This window comes from Salmo salar, chromosome 29 (genome assembly GCF_965601325.2).
Source record: "Salmo salar chromosome 29, fSalSal1, whole genome shotgun sequence".
In the NCBI taxonomy this organism is placed as follows: domain Eukaryota; kingdom Metazoa; phylum Chordata; class Actinopteri; order Salmoniformes; family Salmonidae; genus Salmo; species Salmo salar.
In genome coordinates this window covers 11,303,007-11,320,000 of record NC_138319.1, presented here as the reverse complement: position 1 = coordinate 11,320,000, position 16,994 = coordinate 11,303,007, and the positions used below count along the sequence as shown (strand labels likewise).

At 40.9% G+C, this 16,994-nt stretch overlaps 1 protein-coding gene across 3 annotated transcripts in view; it reads left to right on the top strand.

Moving 5' to 3' along the window:
* LOC106590110 (uncharacterized) overlaps positions 1-16,456 on the top strand; it is a 32,021-nt gene extending 15,565 nt beyond the window's left edge. For 2 of the 3 annotated variants that reach the window (XM_014180688.3, XM_014180686.3), the window contains 4 exons: positions 3,095-3,257; positions 3,447-3,595; positions 5,521-5,654; positions 6,003-16,456. In XM_014180688.3, coding sequence (XP_014036163.1) covers positions 3,095-3,257; positions 3,447-3,595; positions 5,521-5,654; positions 6,003-6,148 — 592 coding nt within the window. In that variant the 3' untranslated portion in view covers positions 6,149-16,456. The remainder of the gene's footprint in view (positions 1-3,094; positions 3,258-3,446; positions 3,596-5,520; positions 5,655-6,002) is intronic. The other variant, XM_014180687.3, reaches the window with a different exon arrangement.
* The last annotated feature ends 538 nt before the right edge of the window (positions 16,457-16,994 follow it).

Below are 16,994 nucleotides of genomic sequence, written 5' to 3'. Positions count from 1 at the left end.
TGTCATCTGATGAAGATCATCAAAGGTTAGTGCTGCATTTAGCTGTGGTTTGGGTTTTTGTGACATTATATGCTAGCTTGAAAAATGGGTGTCAGGATTATTTCTGGCTGGGTACTCTGCTGACATAATCGAATGTTTTGCTTTCGCTGTAAAGCCTTTTTGAAATCGGACAGTGTGGTTAGATAAAGGAGAGTCTTGTCTTTAAAATGCTGTGAAATAGTCATATGTTTGAAAAACGAAAGTTTTTGTATTTTTGAGGAATTTGTAATTCGCGCCACGCCTATCATTGGATATTGGAGCAGGTGTTCCGCTAGCGGAACGTCTAGATGTAAGAGGTTAACATAAAACTTCAATAATATTCCAACCAGACGATTCCAATGTCATGAAAAACATTTTGGAACACAGCTACCTCATCACGTGAATGCGCGCCAATGAACTCATGTCATTTTCTGAGTCACCAACTTCCCGGCCTTCTTGTTCGCTCTCTGTTCACTGCAAAAGCCTGAAACTAGGTTCTAAAGACTGTTGGCATCTAGTGGAAGCCTTAGGAAGTGCAAAATGAACCCTAAGTCACTGTATGTTGGATAGGCAATGACTTGAAAGGACTACAAGCACCAGATTTCCCACTTCCTGGTTAGATTTCTCTCCGGTTTTTGCCTGCCATATGAGTTCTGTTATACTCAGACATCATTCAAACAGTTTTAGAAACTTCAGAGTGTTTTCTATCCAAATCTACTAATAATATGCATATTCTAGTTCCTGGGCCCGAGTAGTAGGCCGTTTAATTTGGGTACGTTTTTCATCCGGCCGTGAAAATACTGCCCCCTACCCTAGAGAAGTTAACTGACTTGCCTACAGTAGTTAAATAAATACAAATATAAAAAAAGTGGGTCCAAACCAGGCACTGTGTTGGCAATGACATCCAGGGCATGGAGGAATTGGGCCACGGCAAGCCTCTGGTGGTGGAGCGTTCACTGTCTAGCCACCTCAACAACAGTGTCTTGTCTATGACTGGCACTGCTTTTCCTAGGAAGGCGGAGCATTTTACCGCTTCCATATTCCAAAAGGTCCACGTTGCTGCGGCACGTTCAGTACAGGCATTGAACGTAACGTCCCTACTCCTGTCACACTAGGCTGATTTGCTACAAGAGATGAACATTCTCTTAGTCAAAGGCACAGCCAGCCAAGACCATTAGGACAAAATCTGCTGTTGTTGCGGATCTCAACCTCCAGGCATCTAGGGCCGCCATCCAAGGCTGCGGTGGCACCATGAGTATTGTGTTGGTGGGGGAGAGAGCCCTGTGGCTCAACTTGTCCAGCCAATCAAACAAGGAAAAATATAATTTCCTCAACGCTCCTATTGCCGCCATTTGACAGAAGTGAGAACTTTGCAAGGAAGGTAAAGCCTTCAACTTCTGCTTGCCCCGAAAGCCTGGGAACCATGGTAACCCACTCCCCTTCATGAGCCAAGGCTTCGTGGGAAGGAGAAGGCAACTTGCTGGCACCAGGGTTTTTTGTAACACAAAGCCCCCAGCAATGCAGCTGGCTGCAAACCCACAGTTCGGCTCTCCTAACAGAGGCAGACAGTTAGGACAGGTCCCAGACAGGTCCCGCCCACATGACTCCCCAGGATGGGCAGCCAACAATTCACGCCGTGTCCTGCCCTGCCTCTTCTCGGTGGAGTAGAGACTTTACCCCCCATCAAAATGGGGGAGAGGCCCATCTGTGCTCCTAGGACCATACCTCTCTTGCAGCGGCTCCTTTCTATGCATCCGCTCACTGGGAAGACGAGTGCCCCGCGTGCCACTGCTCTCCCCTCAGCACTCTCACATGCAACCGAGGCAGGAAGACAATTTGTCAGTCACCACCGAGCACACTGTCCCCAAACCAAAAAAACTATCAAGTAAAGCAAATATCATACCCCCAAGACATGCTAAACTCTCACCATTACAATAACAGGGAAGGTTAGCATTTATGGTGGGGTATGATATGTGTGCATCTAACTTTCTCACTCATCATAATTAACGATTCATTCAAGATTATCCATACTCATGGTAGTATCCACATTCATGTAGAAGTGTTTAGAAACATATTCTATTCTTATTTACAATAAAAGTGACTCCCAAATGACACAATACATTAGTCACATTTAATTTATATTGGGCACAAAATAATCTGAAACACAACCAAAACAAACAGCAAATGCATCCAACAAATTCGAAGAGTAACAAGCTTGACGTAGTCATGATGTCAGTCCATCATTTGTGCCTACAGTTTGACCCAGGGTTTTTCAAGGTAACCCCGACTTTATGCCTAAGGTCAGTGGCAATTACAACTGTCTCGCCTTGGAGCTTATGGCTTTCCACCCACCACCCTTCAATTCTACAGAAGAAGGGCATCTGCACCGCATATAATACTAAGGGTTAACAGCCCCTTGATGGGCTGAGGGGTCATTCCACCAGAGGTTTGGCTACCTCTTGGGCACTGTTCAAAGGCATCTCTTTAAAAGAGATTTGCTAGGCGGAATGTTGGGCCACCCCTCATATTTTTATGAGGTTTTACCGACTGGACGTCACTGCACCTTCATTGGTGCATACTGTCTTCAGTGGCGGAGCCTCTGAGGGGTAATGTTAGAACTACCATGGCTTTGGAGAGCACGTCTGCATGACGGGAGTTGGCCAAATCCCATAGTGAGACATCCAAACAAGCATTTGATATAGAACTTAAGGTTACTTACGTAACCTCGGTTCTGTGAGAATATGAGTGAGATGTCTCACCAATTTTCCCTGCTCGCGAGAGCGCAAGGAAAAGAGGCATGCTTGAGAATGACCAATTGGTTGGCGAGTTGGTTCCTTTATGGAGGAGAGGGACTCACCTCATTTGCTACTCGACCTGTCTGTCTCCAACAGACGCTGTGTGTTTGTTTAGTTCAAGCTTTTGTACACGTCCAGGCATATCCTGTATATCTCATATTCTCATAGAACCAGGGTTACGTAAGTAACCTTAAGTTTTGATGTTTTGAGTTGTTTTGAGTTTCTACATTGAATATAAGAAACTAACTTGTATACTTCTCAAGACAAATTACGTTTTCTAGCTTCTGTGTGTGTCATAGAAAGATGGTGCCAACACTCCTGATCACAGCATTACAGGCCATCTCAAACTGCGTGATTATCATGTTCTCCTGCTGCGGACTGGTCGTCTATGGAGCGTGGCTCCACAAATATCACAACAATGATCTCTGGCTCATTCGAATATTGGTACAATCATTTCAACTTTTTTCTATGATTCTCCAAGAACATTGCATTGCTTACAGAAACCTTCCACAAGTGTGCTTTTTGTTACAGAAATGGGCTGTTAGTTTATGGTGTCCATATTAGGACAACCTCAGTTTCAGAAGGACTGAAGTTGAACTAATACGGACACCATATCTGTAAACTCTATTACAGGTGCAAAATGGAGTGGCTTTGTATGCAACATGGTGGGCTGTGGCTACCTTTTTACACTTGACCGTTGTTTTAGACCATCAAACCCCAATACCCAAGACAGATGCTGCCATAATGGTACTAGTGCTGCTCCAATTGGGACTCATAGGATGGTGAGAGTTTGTTCCTAACTTGTACCTAACCTCTCAATTCACCAAAGTGGTATTGAATCAATAAACCATACAGTGGGGGGAAAAAGTATTTGATCCCCTGCTGATTTTGTACGTTTGCCCACTTACAAAGAAATGATCAGTCTATAATTTTAATGGTAGGTTTATATGAACAGTGAGAGACAGAATAACAACAAAACAATCCTGAAAAATGCATGTCAAAAATGTTATAAAATGATTTGCATTTTAATGAGGGAAATAAATATTTGACCCCTCTGCAAAACATGACTTAGTACTTGGTGGCAAAACCCTTGTTGGCAATCACAGAGGTCAGACGTTTCTTGTAGTTGGCCAGCAGGTTTGCACACATCTCAGGAGGGATTTTGTCCCACTCCTCTTTGCAGATCTTCTCCAAGTCATTAATGTTTTGAGGCTGACGTTTGGCAACTCGAACCTTCATCTCCCTCCACAGATTTTCTATGGGATTAAGGTCTGGAGACTGGCTAGGCCACTCCAGGACCTTAATGTGCTTCTTCTTGAGCCACTCCTTTGTGGCCTTGGACATGTGTTTTGGGTCATTGTCATGCTGGAATACCCATCCACGACCCATTTTCAATGCCCTGGCTGAGGGAAGGAGGTTCTCACCCAAGATTTGACAGTACATGGCCCTGTCAAATGATGCGGTGAAGTTGTCCTGTCCCCTTAGCAGAAAAACACCCCCAAAGCATAATGTTTCCACTTCCATGTTTGACGGTGGAGATGGTGTTCTTGGGGTCATAGGCAGCATTCCTCCTCCTCCAAACACGGCGAGTTGAGTTGATGCCAAAGAGCTCCATTTTGGTCTCATCTGACCACAACACTTTCACCAGTTGTCCTCTGAATCATTCAGATGTTCATTGGCAAACTTCAGACGGGCATGTATATGGATTCTTGAGCAGGGGGACCTTGCGGGCGCTGCAGGATTTCAGTCCTTCACGGCGTAGTGTGTTACCAATTGTTTTCTTGGTGACTATGGTCCCAGCTGCCTTGTGATCATTGACAAGATCCTCTCGTGTAGTTCTGGGTGGATTCCTCACCGTTCTCATGATCATTGCAACTCCACGAGGTGAGATCTGGCATGGAGCCCCAGGCCGAGAGTTATTGACAGTTCTTTTGTTTCTTCCATTTGCGAATAATCGCACCAAATGTTGTCACCTTCTCACCAAGCTGCTTGCCGATGGTCTTGTAGCCCATTCCAGCCTTGTGTAGGTCTACAATCTTGTCCCTGACATCCTTGGAGAGCTCTTTGGTCTTGGCCATGGTGGAGAGTTTGGAATCTGATTGATTGATTGCTTCTGTGGACAGATGTCTTTTATACAGGTAACAAGCTGCGGTTAGGAGCACTCCCTTTAAGAGTGTGCTCCTAATCTCATCTCGTTACCTGTATAAAAGACACCTGGGAGCCAGAAATCTTTCTGATTGAGAGGGGGTCAAATACTTATTTCCCTCATTAAAATGCAAATCAATTTATAACATTTTTGACATGCGTTTTTCTCAATATTTTTGTTGTTATTCTGTCTCTCACTGTTCAAATAAACCTAACATTAAAATTATAGACTGATCATTTCTTTGTCAGTGGGCAAACATACAAAATCAGCAGGGGATCAAATACTTTTTTCCCCCACTGTATAGCTTAATAAACCATTTCTGCTTTGCCAGTAATATTTCCATTGCAAATTGATGAACAGTACATTTACTTTATGTATAAACTATGGCATTGGCATGACAATGATACAATGGCCCTAAGGGGCAAAGTAGCTTTTAAAATGTAAAAGCTAATTTCCCGCTTAGGGACACCATACAATCACCAGAACCCTTTCCTTCTATCCACTTATTGTAAGCATGGGACTTATTTTTTAAGATTTTCTTCCTCCTTATTACTCTCTCAGGTTTGTCATAGAGAACTGGTACCTGGATAAGCACGTGCGCTACATCCTAACAGTGTACCCTGTGGTGATCCTGGTTTTGGCAGCGAGTGTGGCCAATCCAGCCACGCCCGGTACCCACATAGACATCATGTCTGGTAGGCCCTATGTCCTGACTGACTCCTAAAGTGATACCTAGAGGAAGAGAACACCTGTACGGTGTTTATATTAGGACAGCTGAGGCGCCTAATATGGATACCTTACACATGCATTATTAGTAGATTCCCATAGGTCTTGTACAAGCATATCATCCTTAACTGCAAATGATAAGATGTTATATTTACTATATGTAAGTATAATGAGAACTGGGTATTGTTTAGGCTATTGGCAATGTTTACAATATCTTCACAAGTGTAACTGTTGTGTGTATCACTATCGGTAGTCACTGCGGTGACTTTTCCATGATTCTTATGTCTACTATACCTGATGTATCATCTCTTTTCCAGCTGTCATCTTGGCCATAACCAGTGTCATATTTATTGTACGCATCATCATGGTGTTATGGAAGCACAAGAATAAACCACTTTACGGAGAAGAGGAGCTCAGGTCACCGGTGGACATTGCCAGGACACAGAAGCTCATCTTTATGTGAGGGAAGCCAGCTGCTGTGGATATATGTATGTCCCTGTTGTTTTCCTTAACATTTAATGGCTGAGACCGATGTGACCAAATCCTCCCTATGTCTACAACACATGTAGATGGAGATTTGCACTTCATTACTGGCTTTCCACATGATTAGTGGGGCCTCTGCACTAGCCAATGCTAATGTCTTTCTAAGCTAATGAAATCATATCAATTACTGTGTGTCAAAACAATGAACAGAAATGCTCTCATGCTGTCAACACTAAAGCAATATTAATATGATAATGTTTTTATTATTTTATAAATCTTTTAGTACCACCACATTGTTTTTATACCCTATTCTTGTCTACCTACCTGTGTTTCTACCTTCTCTTTTAACTTCTTTGGTCCTAGGGATTCCCACAGTGTAAAGCTGAAATTCACTACATTCCTTCAACAGAAATGGTTTGCTCAGTGGGAAATGAATATCCAACTAGTCAGTGACAACTGTGTGGAGTTTGGAATAACTATGTGAGTTTATTACAATATCGTAGGCACTATGCCATGGGATTTCCTATGATCTTCTATGTAGAATAATCCCTTACCTTCTAACAACTCTTGTGTAGCTTGTGAGTGTCATAGAGCAAAACAGATATGCGCGTTCGTGAGCGTCTCAGCTTTTCATACTGGGGTCTTAATAGTTTGTAGCTCATTCGGACTTTACAGACATTTTTGTGAGAAGGACCGTTTTCCGGATCCGCCCTTGTCTCACAAACACTGCTCTAGTTCAACCCCGTCAATCAGGCTAATGGTTGGTATCGACCGATGTAGAAGAAATAGACAAATCCAATGCAAAACTCCAGAAGTCTGTAGCTCAAACACACACAATATTTAAGAGGGGTTGGAAGCACTAAATCATGCCGGAGTGACCGTTGGAATCAAATCTGTGCTATATTGTAAAGCACTTTGGACTGCGTTTATGTATGGGCCTATACATATAAAGGTTTTTATTATACTTTTTATTAATGTACTCATCTGTAAATAGTATTGTGATTTAATGATGCCAAAAACAACAGTTTACCACTGAGCAATAGTAGTGTAACTTAGTGGTTAGACACTGTTGGGAAATTGCAGCCGCATATAGTAGTGCCCTTGCGAGTGTCATATTGCTCTGGCGATTCTATACCGGTGATCTTTGAGACTGCCAGTTGGCTCTTGGATAGGCTGAGCTCATTATGACGGAATAGGAGTGTGTGTGTGTGTGTGTGTGTGTGTCACAGGCTTTCTACTCAGTTTCAGTAAAGGCATCCGAGGGTAAACACACACAATAAACCTATTATACTGCAGTAAACCATGATAAACTGACAAACAGTGCCATTATCAAAAGTCCAACGCATCAGATCCCAGATAGTGTGTGTGTGTGTGTGTGCTTGTAAAAGAGTGTGCTGTGTATGGGGAGTTATAGTTGATAGCTTGACAGTGAGCATCTACAGGTCCCGTGTGTCTATGTATGCTGAGGGCCAGGGCAGTATGGTGGGACATCGTCACCATGTGGTTCTACATGGTGTGTGTATCGCTTTTGCCATGTTCTGGCATCAGGGCACGACTCTGGCAGTGAGTGAAATCTACCAGACTGCTGGTCCATCTCTGTAATACAGTGCGATACAGTGAGGACATCGGGAAGTGTCAGTTAGCAGGCGATCTGGATAAACAAGTACAGTATGGTTCGGTAATGGTATGGCTACTGGATGTAATGATATGATTATACTGCCACCTGGCGGAACAGGAAGTTGATGGTTCAAAGTAATAAATATGGCTGACTAGACACTCACGCCTGATACTCGTGGAACACCTCTCGGCCGCTGTTTATTCCAAATGGAAAGCAGAGATATCTGTACCTTCCGACTGGTGTGTTGAAGGTAGTGAGGTGTCATGATTCATCTGTGAGGAGTTATTTGCTAGTAACCATGCGCCCAAGAGATGTTCCACAATAATCAAGCGTGTGCATCCATTCAGCCATCTTTATTATTCTTAACCATCAACTTCCTGTTTCGTCAGGTGGCAGTTTAATCATATCATTACACTGGATGCAGTGTGTTTGAAAATCAAAATAAAACAACCAAGGATAAATTAATTTTGTCTTAGCCAGCCCCCCCCCCTATTCCCTTAGTAGTGCACAACTTACTAAGTCTATATGACAACTTTGTCATATTTAATGACTATTTTACCCAATATGACCTTACCGGTAAATGATGTCTCCTACTGGGACGTTTGAAATACATACTGTACAGTATGTCACTAAAAGGATCCCTTTGAGAAGTTTTTCTAACAACTTGTTATACACCGAGTGTACAAAACATTAGGAATACCTGATCTTTCCAAGACAGACTGACCAGCTGAAATCAGGTGAAGGCTATGATCCCTTAGTGATGTCACCTGTTAAATCCACTTCAATCAGTGTAGATGAAAGGGAGGAGACAGGTTAAATAATTATTTTGAATTGAGACATGGATTGTTTATGTGTGCCATTCAGTGGGTGAATAGGCAAGACAAAATATTTATAGTGCCTTTGAACGGGGTATGGTGTAAGATGCCAGGCTTTGAGTGTGTCAAGAATTGGAAAGCTGCTTGGTTTTTCACTCTCAACAGTTTACTGTGTGTATCAAGAAATTGTCCACCACCCAAAAGACATCCAGCCAACTTGACACAACTGTGGAAAGCATTAGTCAACATGGGCCAGCATTCTTGTGGAACACTTTTTACACCTTGTAGAGTCCATCCTCCAACGAATTGAAGCTGTTCTGAGGGCAAAAGGGGTGCAACTCAATATTAGGAAGGTGTTCCTAATGTTTTGTACACACAGTGTGCATCCACAGTGGTATGACTTTATGCAATGATAGACCTTTGGCCTACCACTCGTTCTAAATGCCATATGTTTTCAGCCCAGCTCTGGATAGAACACCAATGATTGTATTTTGATCTCCTTATCTGCATATCACCAACTACGTTAACTAAGGAGATGAGTTGATAAAAGCACTTTCCAGAAACTTCTGAAAGGAAATTTTGAATACTGGAGGTGATGTAATTGCACATACTGATGTATTTCCCATCTTACTGATATACGGTGTCCATATTAGGACAACTTTAGGAGTTGTTTCAGTCTGAGGCTGTCCTAATATGAACATCATACTACGGTGTCCATATTAGTACAATCTCAGTCTCAGCGGGTGACTGTGCTAATATGGACACTGTAGTATGTGGATTATAGTGTCCCTCTACCAAACATGCAAAGGCTTTACTCCCTAGATCTGTTTAGGATCACGTTGGGTAATGTCTCACGTTGGGTAATGAGTCCTTTCCTCTGGAGGTGACCATGTACTGCTGGGCAGACTACACCTGTATCATGCTCCGGATGTGGAACACTGGCTCATGCATTCTCGCTTTACTGTGTTCTAGAGGTATCTCTCTCTCACACACACTCTAAACTGTTTTCCAGATGTAGCCTAACACGTCCATCTATCTTTAGAGGCAACTCCCATCTGTCACAGTTTTAGTATGTGGAGAGGAGGGGGAATAATAGAAATGCCAAATATGTTTGGTTACTCATGCAGCCCTGCACACATGAATGCCTAAGTGATGAAAATGAAATGATGAGGCTGTACATGATGTGTGATTTATATCACTCAGTTGTGATTGATGTCTCTGCATGAAGGAATGTGTTTGGTCCAGTCTCCTGCAACCCTGAAATGCACCCTCCGTCATTCTATCTGATCTGGACCGTGATCAATGTAGCAAAGATCACTTGGCTGTTTCTCTCAGACAGGCAGTCAGTGATTTGGCGTTTTTTTACATTTAAATGGGAAGTTCAGTATTTTAAAACGTAATGTTTGATGGTTCCTCATCCTCAAAGTAGTCTGTGGGCCAGGAGAAACTCAAATCCATGGTTCAGTGTTATTTAAACAGCCAAATCAAACTTCAGCTAACTTTGATAGTTGCTGTTTATTAAAGGAAACCGAACCATGGATTACAGTTTCTGTTGGCCCATAGAGTACTTTCAGATTGAGGAACCATCTAACATTTTTTTTAAATATTAATCTACCCTTTTAAGATACACATTTTGGGATTTAAAAATATGACAAAAGATATGCGGTGGGCTTTTGTGTAAAACCAAGTAAGCCAATACAAAAATAATGGATCATCCTTTTTGTTTTTACCTTGACCCCATCCCTGCTTTTTAAATGGGATATGCCAGTTCACAGATTCCAAATGCTGTATGTCTTCTTTTGAAACCTGCACTGCCACAGCACCTTGCTGGCCATCAACAACCCTAAAGAACCCTGGTGGACCCGCTATCTGGTGAATTCAAGATATAATCTACAGTTGAAGTCGGAAGTTTACATACACTGATTTACAGAAATACTCATCATAAACGTTGATAAAATATTAAACTTATTCAAAGAATTATAGATGCACTTCTTGACACAACCGCTGTGTCAGATTTCAAAAAGACTTTACAGCGAAAGCACACTTTGCAATAATCTGAGTACAGCGTTCAGACACGAAACCAAACCCGCCATTTTGTGGAGTCAACAAAACTCAGAAATAATATTATAAATATTCACTTACCTTTTGATCTTCATCAGAATGCACTCCCAGGAATCCCAGGTCCACAATAAATGTTTGTTTTGTTCGATAAAGTCCGTCATTTATGTCCAAATACCTCCTTTTTGTTCCCGTGTTCAGTCCACTACTCCAAATGCAGGAAGCGCGCTCAAAATGTCACGAAGAAGAGTCAAAAAATGTTATATTTACGTTCGTAGAAATATGTCAAACGATGTATAGCATCAATCTTTAGGACGTTTTTAACATAAATCTTTAGTAATATTCCAACCGGACAATTCCAATGTCTTCAGAAAAAAAAGGAACACAGCTAATGCTCACATGAGCGCGCACCTCTGAGCTCATGTCATTCTCTCACTCATCAACTTCCAGGCCCTCTTGTTCACTCCATATTCACAGTAGAAGCTTGAACAATGTTCTAAAGACTGACATCTAGTGGAAGCCTTAGGAATAGAGGTCGACCGATTAATCGGAATGGCTGATTTAATTAGGGCCGATTTGAAGTTTTCATAAGAATCGGTATTTTTTACCACCGATTTGCCGACTATTATAATTAATTATTATTTTTAATGTAATTTTTTTTACTGTTTTATTTATTTTTTATTATTTAATTATTTTTTTTGTAGTAATTTTTTTATAAATATTTTTTAACTAGGAAAGTCAGTTAAGAACACATTCTTATTTTCAATGACGGCCTAGGAACGGTGGGTTAACTGCCTTGTTCAGGGGCAGAACAACAGATTTTTACCTTGTCAGCTTGGGGATTCAATCTTGCAACCTTACGGTTAACTAGTCCAACGCTCTAACCACCTGCTTTACATTGCACTCCACGAGGACCCTGCCTGTTACGCGATTGCAGTAAGAAGCCAAGGTAAGTTGCTAGCTAGCATTAAACTTATCTTATAAAAAACAATCAATCAATCATAATCACTAGTTAACTACACATGGTTGATGATATTACTAGTTTATCTAGCCTGTCCTGCGTTGCATGTAATTGCTGCGCATTCGTGAAAAAGGTTGCTCCAACTTGTACCTAACCGTAAACATCAATGTCTTTCTTAAAATCAATACACAAGTATATATTTTTAAACCTGCATATTTAGTTAATATTGCCTGCTAACATCAATTTATTTTAACAAAGGAAAATGTGTCACCTCTGCAACAGAGTCAGGCTATATGCAGCAGTTTGGGCCGCCTGGCTCGTTGCGAACTGTGAATACTATTTCTTCTTAACAAAGACAGCCAATTTTGACAAACGGGGGATTATTTAACAAAAGCGCATTTGCGAAAAAAGCACAGTCGTTGCACGACTGTACCTAACCATAAACATCAATGCCTTTCTTAAAATCAATACACAGAAGTATATATTTTTAAACCTGCATATTTAGCTAAAAGAAATCCAGGTTAGCAGGCAATATTAACCAGGTGAAATTGTGTCACTTCTCTTCCGTTCATTGCACACAGAGTCAGGGTATATGCAACAGTTTGGGCCGCCTGGCTCGTTGCAAACTAATTTGCCAGAATTGTATGTAATTATGACATAACATTGAAGGTTGTGCAATGTAACAGGAATATTTAGACTTATGGATGCCACCCGTTAGATAAAATACGGAACGGTTCCGTATTTCACTGAAAGAATAAACGTGATAGTTTCCGGATTCGACCATATTAATGACCTAAGGCTCGTGTTATCTGTGTGATATTATGTTATAATTAAGTCTGATTTGATAGAGCAGTCTGACTGAGCGATGGTAGGCACCAGCAGGCTCGTAAGCATTGATTGAAACAGCACTTTCGTGCATTTGCCAGCAGCCCTTCGCAATGCATTGCGCTGTTTATGACTTCAAGCCTGTCAACTCCCAAGATGAGGCTGGTGTAACCGATGTGAAATGGCTAGCTAGTTAACGGGGTGCGCGCTAATAGCTTTTCAATCGGTGACGTCACTCACTCTGAGACTTGGAGTAGTTTTTCCCCTTGCTCTACATGGGTAACGCTGCTTCGAGGGTGGCTGTTGTCGATGTGTTCCTGGTTTGAGCCCAGGTAGGAGCGAGGAGAGGGACGGAAGCTATACTGTTACACTGGCAATACTAAAGTGCCTATAAGAACATCCAATAGTCAAAGGTATATGAAATACAAATCGTATAGAGAGAAATAGTCCTATAATTCCTATAATAACTACAACCTAAAACTTCTTACCGGGGAATATTGAAGACTCATGTTAAAAGGAACCACCAGCTTTCATATGTTCTCATGTTCTGAGCAAGGAACTTAAACGTTAGCTTTCTTACATGGCACATAATGCACTTTTACTTTCTTCTCCAACACTTTGTTTTTGCATTATTGAAACCAAATTGAACATGTTTCATTATTTATTTGAGGCTAAATAGATTTTATTGATGTATTATATTAAGTTAAAATAAGTGTTCATTCAGTATTGTTGTAATTGTCATTATTACAAATAAAGAAAATAAAAATCAGCCGATTTAATCGGCATTGGCCTTTTAGGTCCTCCAATAATCGGCATCGGTATCAGCGTTGAAAAATCATAATCGGTCGACCTCTACTTAGGAAGTGCAAAATTAACCCTAAGTCACTGTATACTGTATAGGCAATCACTTGATAAACTACAAACCTCAGATTTCCACACTTCCTGGTTGGATTTTTCTCAGGTTTTTGCCTGCCATATGAGTTCTGTTATACTCACAGACATCATAACAAACAGTTTTAGAAACTTCAGTGTTTTCTATCCAAATCTACTAATAATATGCATATCCTACCTTCTGAGCCTGAGTAGCAGGCAGTTTAATTTGGGCACGCCTTTCATCCGGATGTCAAAATACTGCCCCCTACCCTAGAAAAGTTAAGCAACGTTTTACTCCTGAACTTATTTAGGCTTGCCATACCAAAGGGGTTGCATACTTATTGACTAAAGACAATTCATTTTTTTAATTAATTAAAACATAATTCCACTTTGACATTATGGGGTATTGTGTGTAGGCCAGTGACAAAAACATCTACATTTAAACCATCATAAATTCAGGCTGTGTGAATATTTTCTGAAGGCACTGTATCTGGCACGGCATTCCAATGCTGCCCAATCACAGCCACAAAGTTACTTTTAGCTTAGCCTAGTATGTCAGTGGCTAGGTGGTTCACGATGTCTTTTACATGCTGAAAAGAGTGTCCAATATGCTACTCTGCAAATAGCTAAATGATCACATGGATGAGCACACAATCAATCTGCAAGCCATTCAGTAGATGGAGATCTTGAACAATTTAAATAATTGAGTGAAAACCAACACAGTGAAAACATACTTTAATTGTTTGAAACCTGGATGTTTTACTTCATATTATGAGGCATGTATTTCTCTGCTGTTGTCAATTCAATGTTTAGGCTATTCCACGTTGGTTCAACATAATTTCATTGAAAAGACGTGGAAACAACGTTGACTCAACCAGTGTGTGTCTAGTGGGAAGGCACAATCCTACACTCTTAGAAGAAAGGGTTGCAAAAGGGTACTTTGAGAGGGAAAGGGTTCTACCAAGAACCGTTTTGATCTGAAGAACACCTTTTGGGAGACAAGGGTTCTTTGATTATTTGGAAGGCAAGAAGGATTCTTTGGAAGGCAAGAAGTGTTCTACATATAACCATATCTTATTTCCCAGCATGCTCTATTGCAGGGTGATTTTCAGAATTGTTTTAATATCTGTGTTTTTGCATGTACATTGGTTGAATTGTATGCTACACTAAGATACACATTTTTCTAAAGTAATCCAATCTGTTAGTAGTTGGACTTACTGCACCCGTTAGTCTCAGTATTCAATCTTCCCTACCCTGGCAGTCATTCTGAATGAAGGTTGCGGTTGATAAAAAATGCCACTTGTTGGATATCTTATCTCTGGCTGGATTCCAATAGGAATTAAACATCACTTTGCAATTCAGCACAATGTGGCTTGCAGGCCTGATGTGACCTGTAAACCAAGCGTTTCCTTACACCACTGTGTTAGGGCATAACTAGGCCCTCAAAGAATGGCCTTATGATATATGTCATAAATTATTTCATTTTAAAAGATAAGGCTGGTGGAACCATTCATAGAGGGTACTAGGAAGAACCATCCAAAGATAAACGGGTTCTCGGTAGAACCCTTCTTGGAGGGTTCTAATCAGAACTCTTCATAGAGGGTTCTAAGTAGAACCATATACAGGGGGTTCTATGAAGAACCCTTCATAAAGGGTTCTAGGGAGAAACCACTGCAAAGGGTTCTACCTAGCACCAAAAAGGGTTCCCCTATGGGGGTAAATTGAAGAACCCTATATGGCTCTACTCAGAGCCATTTTTTTCTAAGAGTGTAGTCATATTAACAACCCATCCAAATTGCATTTGGCAAATTTTTGAAAATGCAACATTGCATCCCTATTAGGCCTACATTTGGTTGAGAATCATTGATGAACAGCAATATTCAAACCTTGTCTTTGATTTGAGACTGGACCATTCAAGAACAATCAACACCATTTGTAATGCCATTCTGGTGTCGTTGGCATTAAAATGTGTGTAATTGTCCAATACAACTCTATCCCAGGGTTAGGTATTCAGAAGAATGAGGCAGGGTTTCCTCTAACTTATTATCTGGGCTTTGCTCCTTTCATGTATTTATTTTGATCCTGACGGTGACAACTATACCTGATGCTGCCGCCACAATACTTGAAAATATAGATAATCAACAACATTGCATTCACTCCACCTTACTGGCCTGTATGACAAAGTGAAAAGAAGAAAGCCTGTGTTAAAAAAAAAAAACATTACGTAGTACTGCAAGACAACACAGCAAAGAAAGTCACTTTTTGGCCTGAATTAAAAGCGACAGGTTTGGGTCAAATTCAATACAAAACAACAGAGTGAAATCCTTTGTATTTTCAAGTATTGTGGTGGTAGCATCATGTTATACAATTACACAAATGACCTGCTAATTGGAGTGGAACGTTAGCAAAACAGGTTCTGTTTTTTTTCAGGCTCTGAGGTTGTGAGAGGAAACTTTCCAAACAATTGTATTGCTTTGTTTCAGACCGGGATACCTAGCTATCACAATCTGATGTCTTAAGCTATATCCCGAGGATCATACATGTATGATGCACCTCATAGTCCTCACCAACAGAGACCAGCATCTCCATGACATTGTTCAGCTCTAAAAGAAAAGGGTGAAGTAGTAGTCTGCTTCTCCAGAAGGGGGAGTAGTGAACTCATTATGACGCTAAGCATTCAGTTGTTCCACTCTCCCATAAGAGGTCCTCTATGTCATTCTATGCACTCTCCCTTCTGCGCCATGATAATGTAGTGAAGGACGTAGCCAAAGCATTAATCAGTCACGCTTAACAGTTCCAATGCATAATGTCCCCGAAGACAAGTCCGACCAAACGCCAATGCATCTTCAGGGGCCCATTGAAATGGTGATCACATAAATAGATAACAGAGATAATTCAACTGTCCTTAAACCTTACCAGAACAAGCCAGGTGACCTCCTGTAGCAATTCACCTCCATTCGATGTATGTTTGATGCATATTTTTCTGCTTTGGTCAATGGGTTGAACATAAATGAAATCCCCTTTCTCTTGCTTTTGCTTTGTCATTCAGTTTAATATTTGGTCAGCAGTTGTATTTTGTTTGTGTAAATATGACCTTATGCGGAACATGCACTGAATAAATATGAACATTTACAATAAGCTTTCTGTCTCTCTAGAATGGATTTATACGCTACAATAACATAATTGTGTTGAAATATTGTCACCTTAATTTGTTTCAATACTGTGGTCTGTCAATATAGAGAACATATGTTTTATCTCTATGGGTTTGACAGATTGCTAGCAATGTTATCACCTAGTTAGTAGGCCTATAGCATACAGTATGTACTGTACAATGAGATTGCAAGTTTGTTAAATAGTGTACCTCAACATTACTACATGCAAGGTCATGAGCATATGACCATGTTTTCTCCCCTATTCTCCTTCAAAAGCTCCTATCTGTCCATATGCTGCCACAGTTGAGGAGTAGTTGTGCCCACCATGTAGAAAATGAAACATTTATTGACGTATCGACTCTGGCTCTTATTTTCAATTGCTTTGATTGTGATTCACGTTAAACATCGACGGTTATAAAATCAATTTACCAGCCACTTTATTGTAAAACAACCACAGTGCTTGGCCAATTGATAAATGACAGTTGATATGAAGTGTTTTATTGCTGGGAGATAGAGCATCCTAA